General features: G+C 41.3%; 1 protein-coding gene across 1 annotated transcript in view; it reads right to left on the reverse strand.

The window, feature by feature from the left end:
• Window positions 1–2,894: 2,894 nt before the first annotated feature.
• Window positions 2,895–14,828, reverse strand: part of cyld (cylindromatosis (turban tumor syndrome)) — a 40,409-nt gene continuing 28,475 nt past the window's right edge. The window contains 5 exon segments of the mRNA XM_034077311.1: window positions 2,895–4,925; window positions 6,014–6,230; window positions 8,470–8,588; window positions 8,878–8,986; window positions 12,181–12,313. Coding sequence (XP_033933202.1) covers window positions 4,741–4,925; window positions 6,014–6,230; window positions 8,470–8,588; window positions 8,878–8,986; window positions 12,181–12,313 — 763 coding nt within the window. The 3' untranslated portion in view covers window positions 2,895–4,740.

Here is a 14,828-nt window from a genome sequence, read left to right on the forward strand (position 1 = left end):
ACAGTAAATACGACTGGTTATCATGATGGAGTTAAAACAACACCTAAGTAGTATATTGAGTTAGGACTGATTGGCTTAAAAGCGTTTATTCTCCGCTCTTTTTCATCTTCAGTGCCGGAAATCACTGCCTTCCTGTTGTCTTAATGACCTCAGACATTTACCTCCCCTCCGCACTGATAGGATTCCTTTGTTTAGTGCCGTCTTTTCCCATGGGAATGAAAGTAGGTGAGAAACTGTCCTGCATTCTCATAGTGGGACACCATATCAGTCTCCAAAAACAGTTGCCTCTCTCTTTCATGCAAGCAACCAGTCGTGGGAAGTAAATAAAGTACATTTACACACGTCTTAAGTAATGTTTTGACATATTTGTACTTTATACTTCTACTCCAGTACATTTCAGAGGCTAATATTGTACTTTTAACTCCACTATATGTATTAAAACTCACAATTGCTTTATATAAAAACACACAAAATGCTATTATTTTGTATTACACAGTTTGTGGTGAATTTTGGGGGGATTTCAGGGTTGATTGTTTAATATCTCAAATGGCATTCATCTGGGGAGATCTGCTTTTTTAAGTCACTTTGAAAAACCTTATTGTTTAAGAAATGCTTTTATAAGATTGTATTTATGTTTTATTATTTCCTATTTGTTTTAATGTGTATTTGATGTGTTTAGACACTCTTGTTCGGTTATTTTGTTCTTATTTTTTGAACTAACTATGTTTAAAAGGTGCTATGTAAAAACATTTATTATAATGATTTGAATATTTTTGTTTCTTTATCTTAACATCCATAAATCAAATCCATAAATCTTTATTTAAAATGTTTTATACAGCGATTAAAACCATACACCACAAGTAGTACATTAGCTAGCTTACCCTAGTTAAGCTAATTTGGTGAACACTTCCATTCATCTGTCCTCATCTAACATGTCACAAAGACCTATGACATATATTCTTATATATACGGCTGTCTTTTCCCATGGGAAGCAAGTGAGAACTGTCCTGCATTCTCAACGTGGGACACCGTCATGTGTTTACTATGACCATACAGCCTGTCTGCTGCATGGATGTGAGAACCACAGCAATGAAATGTTGACAAGGATATAAAAGAACAAAACAGTCCTCTGTCAGTGGGAAAGAAGAGGGAAGTCAGACAGGGAAGTGTTTCTGTTTTGAGAAGATTTCACAGTTTAAGGTCAAGGAGGTAAAACGTGTTGTTGTGTAGAATCAGCATGTACATTACGGTGACTCTGGGTTATAATGTACTTCCTGTCTTCTATTTGTTTGGGTTTCCCTTCTGTGTGGGTGAAAGGAGAGCGTTGCAGGTGAGGTTAAACCACTGTAATCCTGTTTCCTGTCAGTGTGTGGAGGGCGGGGTTAAGGTGTTAGATGGACACTGGTTGTGCTGGCTGTTTATCATAAACACAGCCTAGCCCAGAGAGGTCCATCTGCTTTGATTTTATTTAGTGATTCCCCCCAGGGGCCCTGAGCTGGAGCGGGAATAACAATACTGGAGCCCATCTGTTCCTGTAGAACCAGCCCCGGCTAAATTACCACACGCTACGAGCGGCTGGCATATGCTGTGGCATAAAGCTACAAGAGGGCATTGTGTGCCAGCTGTTCTGTTGACAAATACTTATCAGGCACTTCTGAAGTCAGCTTGATAAGCTGGTTTCAAGTTTGACTCAAAACTAAACGGGGTAAGGTGTGGAGCGGGGTTCCTGTGGGGGAGACGCATGCATAACACACACCGATGTGTCTGTCGTTGTCAAGAGATTGTCTGGGGAATTGGGTCACTGTGTGTGGATGTAATCTGGATATATAGGCCAGATACCAAGTGGTCACAACAGACCGCGGTAATCTTGCTTCCTGTACGCATAACAGACTGTGATCATTGTGTTTATAAATCAGAGGATGATCGCCGTGTCAGGAGCTACATTGGGCTCGATCATGGTAATCCTCTCAGGAAACAATACGATCTGGATAACACACAGATAAACACTGACAGTCACACCAGAAAGCCAGGTTTACAGGGATTTACTGCTGACGCCTCTGTGCACTCAGGAATAAGAGCTACTGTATATGATAATAATAATTATGATATTTAAATGATGTCGTATACAGTGTCATTTTTAAGACATGCACTAGAAAAGGACACATAATACTTTAGCTTTCGACTTACTATACTCTGACTTTATGAGTTCTTATTTTAAATCAGATATTTTTGACATAGTATCATGTAACTTTTTTCGACATACTATACTATAGCCAGGGTGGCGTGTGGCGCAGTGGACTAGGCGTTGGTGTTTGGCTCAGAGGTACAGGTTCAAACCCCACTGCAGTCAGCATGTCGTTGTGTCCCTGGGCAATACGCTTCACCCCAAATTGCTCCAGAGGGGATTGCCCAGTGTTGAGTTTGTAAATCAACATGTAATGTAATAGCCTTTTATCTGATATTTTTTCACATAGCTTAATATTGCTTTTTTTCCCAACAGACTATACTGTGTTGTTTTTCTCTGATCTTACATATCTTTCCGTCTTTTATCTATTTCTTATCCTTTAAATCTACAGGTAACCTCATTGAGAACAGGCTCCTTTTATCAAACCTGTGAGTTAATGTTAAAGCAATATTATATAGATAGATAGATAGATTCAACTTATTGTCATTACACAGTACAGGTACCATTTAACGAAACGGTTTCTCTGCATTTGACCCATCCTAGTGTTAGGAGCAGTGGGCTGCCATTATGTACGGCGCCCGGGGATATGAATACTGCATGTAGAAGTTGTAGCTTAGCATCACAAGTTGTAGCTTAGCATCACACAAAAGGCAGTTTCTAAGTTCCTTTCTCTCTGGTGCCTTCAACCCTCATGTCTCAGCATTGTGTTATTTCAAATGAATGTATGCCTTTCTCTCAACATTGCTCTTTCATCACACCACTCACAACGTGCACCCTTCAAAACGGGCTTTATTTTGTTAACATTTACAGGAACATCACTGACATTAATTTTCCACCCGTTACATATGTAGATACTGTACAGATGCAACAGAAAAAGGAAAACAAAAATCAAAACCGCGAGGCTCCAGTCAGAGACGAGCTTCAGCAGAAGGAGTTCACACAGGAAGTCCCGACAGTGGAGACGACCACAGAGCAAAATGGAAGCGTCAGCTGGAACCTCATTTATTAAAAAAACGCCCGCATACTTCACACTTTAGTTTTATACTCACAACTACTTCAATTTTCAAGTTGTGATTTGGAAAAATATATATAATGCTGATGCCAACATGTGCAGTTTCTTGGTTCAATCCAATGGTTTGTGATATATAAAAACAACTACTTCTCATGGTATGCTTTAGGTACTTTTAAATTGGATTACAATGGAATATGTAAATTTCTTTAAATACTTATATATTACGCACAAGGGTTACCAGCCTTGTGCGTCATCATTTCAATCCTTTGTTAACTTTACACTGTTCAACGTGTTACCATTAACTTTCAGTAGTTGCTTTGAGAAAACTACAATAAGTCCTTCCACTGTGAGAAGGGACGAGCAGTACCCAAAGCAGTATCACCAACCCGGTTTCATGTCCTTAAAAAAGGGATAACACACAGGTTTATATTAGGATTAGAATATAATAAATAATATTGTTTAGTTATCTGGTGAAACATTGCATGTCACATCTTCATGGAAGGCAGCAAAAGTCAATACTTGCCGTGATGGGCAAAAGAAAAAAGGCTTTGTAAACATAAAATATAATTTATATTTAGTCATCAACACAAAGAGACACTTAAAAACACTGCATGTGAAATTCCTCACATCATCCTCCCTTAATTGAAAGAAAACAGCCAGGCTCTTTCCAGGACTTCACCTCGTTGACCCCGTGAATGCATGGAGTGCTCTACAACGGCAGCCATTGTACGAGTCTCCCTTCATGCATTTATCTGGCATCTCCGGGCCATTTGCAATGCAGAGCGCTCTTTACCGGGGGAGAAGCACATTGGTATTCTGCAACACAAAACTCTGATGTCTCCCGACCAACAAATTAGCACTCGGTGTGACTTCCAATGGGAGGGGAAAACTAAATGCTTCCTGATAGGTCCACGTGGGGATGGAGCAAAACGTGCAGCATTGTTAGAGCGAGATGTGCAGTACGACACTTCTGCAATGGCTACTGCTATCTGCAAAGAAACATGTACTGGAAAGACATCTACACAGCATGATTTGGGACACACACACACACACACACACGTCTCTAGTGCTGATGGTACTACCTCAGGAAATCTATGCTACTAAGAGACGCTTTCTGAGCAGAGCTGGACGAGGCTTTGCGCGCTGCATGATGTGGAGAAGCCCCCGTGTGTTACAGTGATTAAGAAAAGCACGACTCCTCTTATCTTAAGGTAAGTGAGGTGGAGGAGGTCATCCCACGAGCTCCACTTGTTTTCGTTGCACGTGTTTCGTCAGTCGCGGCAACGCAAGCATGCCCAGTGCGCCTTCATAAGGCCTCGCTCCATCGTCCACCCCCGACGCTCAGCAGGGAGACGCAGGGAAGCTACGTATGAAGAACACAACGCTCCACTGCACAGTGCAAAGAGGCTTCTCCCCCCCTCTCGGTTTCATCTCTCCCCCCGTCAGAGAGGAGAGCTGGGCTGGAGAGGGTTAACTTTGTTCTGGGAATCTCCTGCCCTTGGGGAGGGGGAGGGGGAGGTGGGGTGGCTGGGGGAGAGGCGTTCTACTTGTACAGGCTCATGGTGGGGCTCTGGTACATGCACATGTAGGCGTCGCAGAGCAGGCGGCGGGCCTGGCCCACGATGCTCTTGGGGTCCAGGGAGTGCAGCTCCTCGGGGCTCATCTTCAGGTACGCCTCCACCTCGGGGCAGGGGGACACCTGCGGGATGTTGAAGCCGTTCTGCCCTCCTGCAGAGACACCAGCACGGGCATTAGACACATCTGGAGCTCTTAGTGAAAACCATGTGAAAAGGATTTGATGCGCAAATCAAAGCATTTCCTTTTTTTTAATAAACTCCTTTTTCCAGCAATCATCACACACACACACACACACACACACACACACACACACACACACACACACACACACACACACACACACACACACACACACACACACACACACACACACACACACACACACACACACACACACACACACACACACACACACACACACACACACACACACACACACACACACACACACACACACACACACACACACACACACACACACACACACGAAGAACAAATATGTTATGCAGTCTCTCAAAGTCTTCACATGTAGCACACGATGATGAATTTGGTGCTTGAATATTTCTGTGTCTGATTCACGACTCCAGCATCTTCCTCAGCGAGGTCTTATAAAACCATCAGTGTGAAACTCTGTCGCCTCTGTAACAAAAACAATGTCCTGTCCCCGTGCGAATCCACCGGGTCTCGTTGCAGGGATTAGTTTGGTGTCATAACAACAGTTTCACGCCACAGGCCATAAGACTGTTACACACGTGAACTTTGGAAAGAACATCCGGAACATTCATCCGTTTGCAACTTATATATATATCAATATTCCAATTACTTGTAGATAGACTTTTCTGCACTATTTCTATTCTATTCACTTGCACTGTTGTATTGTGTTGCTCTGTTGGAGGAGGAGCCTGTGACCCAAGATGCTCATTGTGATAACTACACTGTAGCTATGTACGCATGACAGTAAAAGCCTTGAACCTTGAATTCATGATACAAAGGTTTCATTTTCATACGCACAAAAGCAGCAGTGTAGTTGTTGGCAACGGAAATGCCAACAGTGCGACATTAACACATCAAGAAAACATAAAGAAAGAAATAAGGAAGTAAAGTAATGCAAGTACCTCCCTCCTTTTTCTTATTTGTTTCATTTATTTTAAGTGTATTTGCACCATTGTACAGACAACTAAATAACCCTGGTCTGACTAGCGAGATATCATGCGTCAGAAGGCCGTGATGACACCCACCGTCGCGGTCCGCCATGCTGTCAAAGAAGAGCCAGGAGGAGTCCGCGCTGCCGTACTTGACGAAGGCCACGTAGTGACTGGTCTCGATGCACAGCACTGCGAACAGCTCCATCCTCTGGCGGGGGAACGAGCCCTGCCGCCCCGAGCCCTCCTGCAGCTCCTTGGGGACGGACAGCTTCCCGTGCCGGTGGGATTTCCTCCTCGGGTGGAGATGGACCTGAAATCAGTAAAAAAAAAAAAAAAATAGCATCGCACTGTCACGTATGAGCGGTGTATGTCTAACATGTAAGGGATTGAGTAGAATCACTGTAAATAGAGGGGGGGGGGGATAGAAGCATGTGACTGAAGTGATAGTATGAACTATACGTCTCTCAAAACTCACTTAGCTCAACTTAACTCACACTTGGATTAGGACTACCGTTTGTGGTTTGTTTTCGTTGTGCTGTTTCGTGTAAAGCGTCTTTGAGCACTGGGGAAAGCGCTATAAACATTTAATGCATTATTATTAAAACATGTAAAAGATAGAGGAGAGGAATCACTGTAAATAAAAGCTTTGAAGTACATGTGAGGCTTCATACCACCAGATGGGCTATTAAGCTATAAATCCAACAATATTTCAGTATATTATTATGTGTTTATAAATCAAGGCAATGCATAAAAAATACATTCGTCTCAGAAAGAGAGAAGAAGCCAGATTTTGCTTTCCATCTGTAGTCCTCGGGCACAAAACAATAAAAAAAACAGTAAAAGAATGGTGTTGTCACTAGCACACTTAAAACATAAATATATATAAGAAATACAAAACAGACGAAAGTACGGATGTATAAAGTATTAAAACTGGCTTTATAGCGGAATAATTATAATCAAATAAGTTATTTCCACTCAAAACTGTCAAATGTGTGATAATCAAGCCGCTTAATATACTTTTGTTTGCACTATATTGGTAAAAGAGTGGTAGTCCGTTCATGTTTTAAGTTGGAAGCATATTCCGATGCTTGATGGCCGTAAATCAGAAAGCATGAAAGAATGTGTTGGCAAATAAAATGAAGCACCATGTGTTACAACCTACTGTAGAAGCTGCAACATAACTGCTGCTCTGATTCCTTTGGATGTGGCGCCCCCAAGTGGACGATTTTAACTAACGCTTAAAGGTCCCCTATTATACGGGTTTTCATCAATATATTACAGGTCTCAGATATATACAAAGCATGTCTCTGAAGTGTTCCAAACACCAAACAGATCATTGCAGCATTACCCATAATCCCCTCTGTTTCAGCCCTGTTTCCAAAGAGCTGATTCTCTGTCTGTTACTTTAGACCAGGGGTGTCAAACTCAAGGCCAGGCGGCCAAATCCGGCCGCGACTTCATTTTATGTGGCCCTGCAAGAGCTTGCAAAGAATATAATACGTTTATTATACGGTTACACGCCACTTTACAGAAGCAGGTTGGCCATAAACTACATGTCCCACAATGCATCTTGTTTTGTGACATGCGCACTGAAGAGACTTGCAATTATTTGCCCTGGACTTCTGCTTTCAGACGTAGTTCATTACCAAGTTATTATCCTGTCCGATAATAATCAAATTCAGAGGCAATAATGTCATATATATATATAATACATTATTTTATATATTTATATTATATATTTTATTTATATAGTTACAACCGGCCCTTTGAGTGCAACCTTTAATGCGAATGTGGCCCGCGATGAAATTGAGTTTGACACCCCTGCTTTAGATGAAAATAAGGAGCCCCTCCCCACGCCCCTCTGAGAGATATTTGGTTAAAAATAACACAATGGTGCTCTAGGAGGAGATTCAGGTGATAAGGGGGGGGGGGGGGGGTTACCTTGGTGGTGATTGGCTAATGGTTACTCAAGCCAAAAAATCGTTATGACATCACAAAGTGGCCAAAATCTGATCAGCTCATTTTCAGACAGGTTTTTATAGAAATGGATCAAAAAGAGAGAGAATCTTTATTCCTGAAACTTTCAGAGTCTCTTTCCACAGAGGGGACACATGTTGATGTAGAAGAGACATGAAGAAGAGGGGACACATGTTGATGTAGAAGAGACATGGAGAAGAGGGGACACATGTTGATGTAGAAGAGACATGAAGAAGAGGGGACACATGTTGATGTAGAAGAGACATGAAGAAGAGGGGACACATGTTGATGTAGAAGAGACATGAAGAAGAGGGGACACATGTTGATGTAGAAGAGACATGAAGAAGAGGGGACACATGTTGATGTAGAAGAGACATGGAGAAGAGGGGACACATGTTGATGTAGAAGAGACATGAAGAAGAGGGGACACATGTTGATGTAGAAGAGACATGAAGAAGAGGGGACACATGTTGATGTAGGAAAGACATGGAAAAGTGGATTTTGCATGATAGGTGAGCTTTAAAATGTCAGCTTCCGTTGAGCTGGTGTTGCAGCAATGCTCCGTTACTTACCTGCGTATTGCACTTTTCACAGAACTGTTTAATCTTTCCTGCCGTGATGTCCCCGTCCTCATAACAGTCTCGACACTCGTACAGAGCCAGGCCTCCGCAGATTCGACATTCCCTCGGAGCTGGATGACAAAGACACATTTATTCTGGCTGCACAAAAGTACTTTAAGACACAAGAAAGAAAGAAAGAAAGAACGAAACAAAGAAAGAAAGAAGGAAAGAAAGAAAGAAAGAAAGAAAGAAACAAAGAAACAAAGAAAGAAAGAAAGAAAGGTGTTCCTTCATCTCGGGTGAGTAGCAGCGACAGCTCAGAGGGATTTCATTACCAAATGCCACGCGGCTCTGAGACGCCATCGATCGGAGAAACACTTCACACTTAGACACTGGAAAAAATGATCAGCCACAACTCACTGTCTTCAAGAAGGTCTGTGATGTCCAACTCGAGAGACGGGAAAATCTTGTTGAACATTTTGAAGTCTTTGCCAAAGCGAGGCATCTGGATGATAAGGCAGGAGGGGGCCTGAGGTCAGGAGACACAGAGAGGAGAACACTTTACTTGGACATCATCATAGTGGATTGGATACATCAGAAGAGCTCAGAGCAGAACACTATGGACTGATGTTAAACATACATTCCAAAAACTCACAGTACGATATTATCGCGATAACAAGTCCACGGTACGATATTTATCGCAATATTGAAAAATAAAAAGGGAAAAACAATTATTTTGACTTTTTTTTTTTTTTTTTTTACTTGAGAAAATGTTCTTTATTAAATAATAAATCTGATTTCTACAGCATTTTAGTAGGATAGTAGTATTTTAAAAAGTGTCAACAATATAATAATCAGACCCGGCAATTAAATAAATCAAGTTTCACTTTAGTCTTTCAAGTAACTCAACTCTAACTCACTCACTCGGCGTCATCAAGGTTATCTTTTAGGAATATGAGCACGTCCACATTTCGAGGTAGAAGCTGGGATGTTTGGGCGTTTGCAAAATCCCCTGCTGTGGAAACAACTCTCTTGCTTGGTACTGATGTTGCTGGGACAGAGAGCTATGCTTTGGCCATGGGTGACAGCAGTGGGTCAAACTGTGCATTGTCCCTCCACCACTTCAAAAACAATACAGTTGTTGCCAAGAAGGTGAGGCTTATTGACGGGGCGAGATATAAATATACTGTTGGTACTTGTCAATGTCATGTCGAAGTCGAATAGTCCATTTAGCTTAGGAACCTTCCTAAAGGAGTGAAATGACCCGGAAGTCCCTCAGTGGCAGCCATGATAAGTGCCGTTCGAATTCTCTAGAATGATGAGAATGATAGGAAAGGAGGTTTCAAACTTCCTTTATAACCTCCTTTAGCTTAGGAACCACTGGACCTCCCTAACCGACAGGAGAAGCGAAAATGCTGCCCCACAATGCCTTGCAGCCGCAGCATTTGCCGTCACTCAACAGTCGGCCGTTCACGGAAACAACCGATTATGACCGAGAAATGATATCATGAAAGTTACGGTGCTTATTAAGCATTTTAAAACATAGGTGGTAAGTTGCCAAAGTGCTTTGTTTTGAACGTTCATCAGTATTATAATCAAAGAGAGAAATATGAACGTTAGATGTTAAGGACTAACGTTTATAATAAATACATCTGAATTGATTTTAAGATCTTTAGTTCATACAATCATACGTATTGGGATCATTGGTATTAATGTGGACCGGAGGGAGAGGGTGACGAGCATAAGTTTCACTTTCCTTTTTTATTTCAATTCCAACTTTGGTCCTGAAGAATATGTTTCTCTGTTGTCCACGTTCATAAAGCAAAGCAGCAGCATCAGAGCACGGTGCAGAGTCTCTAGATGAGTCCCTCGTTCTTATTAAACATCCATGTTGTAGTCTGCTGTATAGAAAACTGTAGTTTCCATAGTTTCTCCACAGCAGCAGACGCACACAATGACGTCCGCTGGCGCATCATAAACACGTTGGATAGTGAAAGTGCATTCGGATTCTCTAAAGTACCGCAGTCTCTTCTCCTAAGTCCTTTTGAATTCTCCTATCCACTATCCCTTAACCCCGTGACGTTTCACTCAGAGGTCAAGGAATAGACGATAGGGTTAGAACTTAGGAGCTGATTTTTAAACTATCCGACTGCAGCCCTGCAATAGAGAGGCGAAGTCCCGCCCATCTACTTCCGCCCCATGGGACCTTATTTCGGAAAAATTATGTATTGAAGTCAATGGAGAGAGAAGGATTATCTTTCGATCCCGTTTGAATTGTGCCACGAATTCCACATATGATGTTTGTCAATCTTAAAAAATAATTTCCATGTCAAAAAAGTCACAGTTTTGTCGTAAAAACTGTTGAAATATAAGACTATGAAAAATACGTAACTCGAAAGACTACAAATCCCAGAGTCCCGGTCCCGCATGCTGGCTCTTAGGAACCGACTAACTCCCCTTGTGTGTGTGCACAGCTCTCAACGCGCCCAGACAGAGTGATTTTCACCTCTTTTAATACTTTTCACTTCATTCTGAAAGAAAGAAGTGAAATGTTCAACGTGACGGCCGTCTTGGTGTGTGGTGCGAGATGGGAGATGTAGTTCATTGAGCGGTTTCACACAAAAAAGTGTTACTTCAGTTTTACGACACATTTGAATTTGTTTGACTCGTAAAATCATCTTTTAAATTGACAAACATCATATGTGTAATTCGTGGCACAATTCAAACGGGATCGAAAGATAATCTGTCTCTCTCCATTGACTTCAATACATACTTTTTACAAAATAAGGTCCCATGGAGCAGGGGTTCCCAACCTTTTTTCCCAAGAGCCCCCCCAAATGACTCGCGCCCCCCAGGTTGGGAACCACTGCCATGGAGGTCCCCCGGAAAGAGAGGGACTTCGCCTCTCTATGTAGTTTCGTTTTTTAGAGTTGTCTCCCTGCTCAAAATCTCTACTCCAAGTCTCTCTCAACACCAAAGGATAAATCTATTTTAATACACTTTGTTTAAAAAAGGAACAATAACTAAGGCACCTATGTACCCTGATAAAAAACTAATAACATGCTATTAACACAAGGGGGAGCCATTACCTTTTCACACACTTGAAAAGATAACAATTCCGTCGGTGCATTTTAAGATGAATTAGGTGTAAAATGTATTTATTTTAGTTTGATAAGAGTAAGACCCCAAAGCCATCCAGAAGTTAATAGCTTATAGCACACTATGTATTTAAATATGTACAAAACCAGGTCTGCTTTTATTGAATAAATACATTCAAACATTCAACATAATTAATACTGCAACTTATCGAACGAGACTTTGGTATTATATTCGACACACAAATGATGCCTTGAAGACATTTATTTTAAACTCTTTAAATTAAGATAATGTTATATATATTACTTTATGGGACAGTTAACCTCTATATTTAAAGAATCTCAGTGTGTTGTGATTAATCTTGATGTCATATTTTATTTTGAAGGGAACTGCTACTTTAAGTCTAACTAAAAACATCGGGTATTCAAAAGGAAGCCATTTCCCCATGAAGTCATTTTGTAGCACAACAACTTGGGAACACAACCTGGGTGGCGTCTTAACTTTGCGTAGATTAGTGTATGCTCAGATTCTTATAAAGGGTTAGGCACCAAACTAACAAACTGTAGCAAAGATAATCAGACAAATCACACCACGACATCACCAATCGTTCTACTCAAATCAACTCACCTCTGCAAACTTGAGGTCGCTGTTGATGAAGGACCACTCGAGCAGCTGCTGGATTGTGGGAACTCCCACTTTGTCCTTCTTGTCCATAAAGATCTGATAGAAGTAACAGTCCTGCACCTTCTGCCCGGCTGACCTGCAGAACAACACGAGGCTTTGTTCAAGTTCACATCCTTCTCAGTAGATTAGGATAAAACAACAACTACAGTCTGTGCCGATATTAAAAGCATTTCCTGTTGTAACCAAGTGATAAGTATCTCCAGGGACGTGCACAGACATTTGGAGGGGCTATTGCTCTCAACTGGAAAAAGGGCCTCCCCCCGAAAAAAAACATAAGACCTTTTTTTAATGTAAAAGAAACCAAATGATTATTACATCAACTAAATTGACAGTAATTCACATCTCATAACAAAATAAGCTAAGGCGACTACTTGCATTCGGTGACTTAATTTAAAAAATGAAAATCAGGGACATTTTTTGTTTTACGGCCCATATCTCATTCAAATATCTAATGTTAGTAACTATTAAAAGACAAAATGGGGACAATTCTGTTCTAATGTAGTTTGACCATTGTAACTGCTGTGCAGTCCAGACATACTGATAAAATAGGGCCTCTCACCAGGGGTTAAATTGGCACATAGGACGATGCTCTGACGTCATCGCCCTTGCTCATTTGTTTAAGCCATAATGTCAAAACATCTCTCGTTCTTAATATACACCATCAGGGCCGGTTCTAACCAATTTGCTGCCCTAGGCAAGATTTTAGCTGGCGCCCCCCCCTGCCAGAAAATCGTTCAGTAGAACAAATAAAAGTATCCAAGGAATACACAATAGAATATATAAAAAATAAATGAAAAATCTCTACAAAAGACCAATGCACTACAAAAACAGAAACGTATTGACATAGGTCATATACATCAAAAAGGCTTCAAATGTATTCAGTATTATATGAACATGTTTTAATTGGGGTGAGGACATCACATCCTCTAGGGGGGTCCAGGGGTATGCCCCCCCGGGAAGAAATGTTTGAACATTTAAAGTAACATGCTTCAATCTGGTGCACTTAGAGCACACATTACTAGAGACCTGGTCTAGGGGGTACAACTCTAACGGCCGTCCACACAGCGGCGTGCGTTGAAGCTTCCCGGCGGGCGTGTCTGAAACTCAACCTACAACCAATCACATGAATCTCCCGCCCCTGACATACAAGCAGCGGTTTGAACATTGCTCAACTTTTGCAGCGAGCCACACCAGCAAAGTGACGTCACCCCATTCAAAGTGAATGGTGAAGCTTGCAACGCACGCTGCTGTGTGGACGGGCCGTAAAACACCCATATGAAAAAGATTGGTTTACATTTTAATAATCAAATAAGTATGTGAACATAACCAATAACCTACCACAGCTAATAACAAATAAATGCAACTTATTTTATTGTGGTTGTTCATTCATATCTTATTTTACCTAGTTAACATTTATTTATGCATATTTTTGTATCTCTCAAGTTTTAAACGATATTTTTGGTTTACTGTCCTATAGTATACATTGAAATGATTTCAAACCTGTTTACCCCAATAATTATAAAAGAGTGCCTTGGAAATATTTGTTTACATAAATTGCATTTATCTCTCTCGCTCGATCCCACACCCACTTTGGCTGTGAGCTGCGGACGCCTGATAAGCCAACACCCCCCACTTTCATCACTTACAGCGCCCATCGTACAGGGGAAATGAAAAGTGTAACCGGGGTGAAAAGGGTGTTACCTTGACTTAATTATGAATGTTGTTACATCAAGGCTGAAAATTAGGATGAGCGCAAACAGTCAAAATGTTTTTTTCCCTCCCAGAGCTGCCAGCGCAGCGCGCCCCCCCCCCCCCCCCAGATCTGGCGCCCTAGGCAACCGCCTATGTCGCCTATGCCGATAACCGGCCCTGTACACCATGCTAAATGTATGTCTGCATGGCCATACTCACGCAGCCCTACAAATGAATTGAGATTTCCACACAAATGTTCTTTAGCAAGTGTGCAGAGCAAGTTGATTTAAAAAAGCAATTTGAAGGTTGGATATTTGTAAACCTTTTTTTGTGTATATATATTCATAATTTAATTTAAATTTGAATTCCAGTTTATTTGTAGTACTTTCTATTTTTATTGTGACATTTGGTGGCATCAATGTGTGCATTTCATACAGATAATGGAGCAGTTGCTTTAGGGCCACAGTGTAGGCCTATATCCCTTAAGGTCAAATAATGAGATCCTCGACCTCCCCCCCCAACTTAACCCCTGCTTCTAACTAATTAGGCTACCTTAAATAATCTCACTAATTAATTAAACCAGTTCAATACGCATTATTCTTATCATTATGAGCGCAGCCAGTAACGGTAAGGTATATAATTACTTATTTATTTAGTATTCCGTAACTTAATAACAGAGATGGTCAAACTAAAGTGGTAGAGACATGGCAGAAATTCTACAATGAAGCGGGACAGTGAAGTATTCACCCATGAGAAGGCGATCAAGAAAAGAGAGCGAGCGGCCCGTTGAGGGAGTTTACAGATGAAAAGACACACAATCACAACAAGTAGCTATATTTAGGTGTTTTTTTGTAAATAACCAACGGTATCGAGAGGAAGTAAAGTCCCCTGGTTTGTCC

The sequence above is a fragment of the Pseudochaenichthys georgianus genome, chromosome 3, assembly GCF_902827115.2.
Source record: "Pseudochaenichthys georgianus chromosome 3, fPseGeo1.2, whole genome shotgun sequence".
NCBI lineage: Eukaryota > Metazoa > Chordata > Actinopteri > Perciformes > Channichthyidae > Pseudochaenichthys > Pseudochaenichthys georgianus.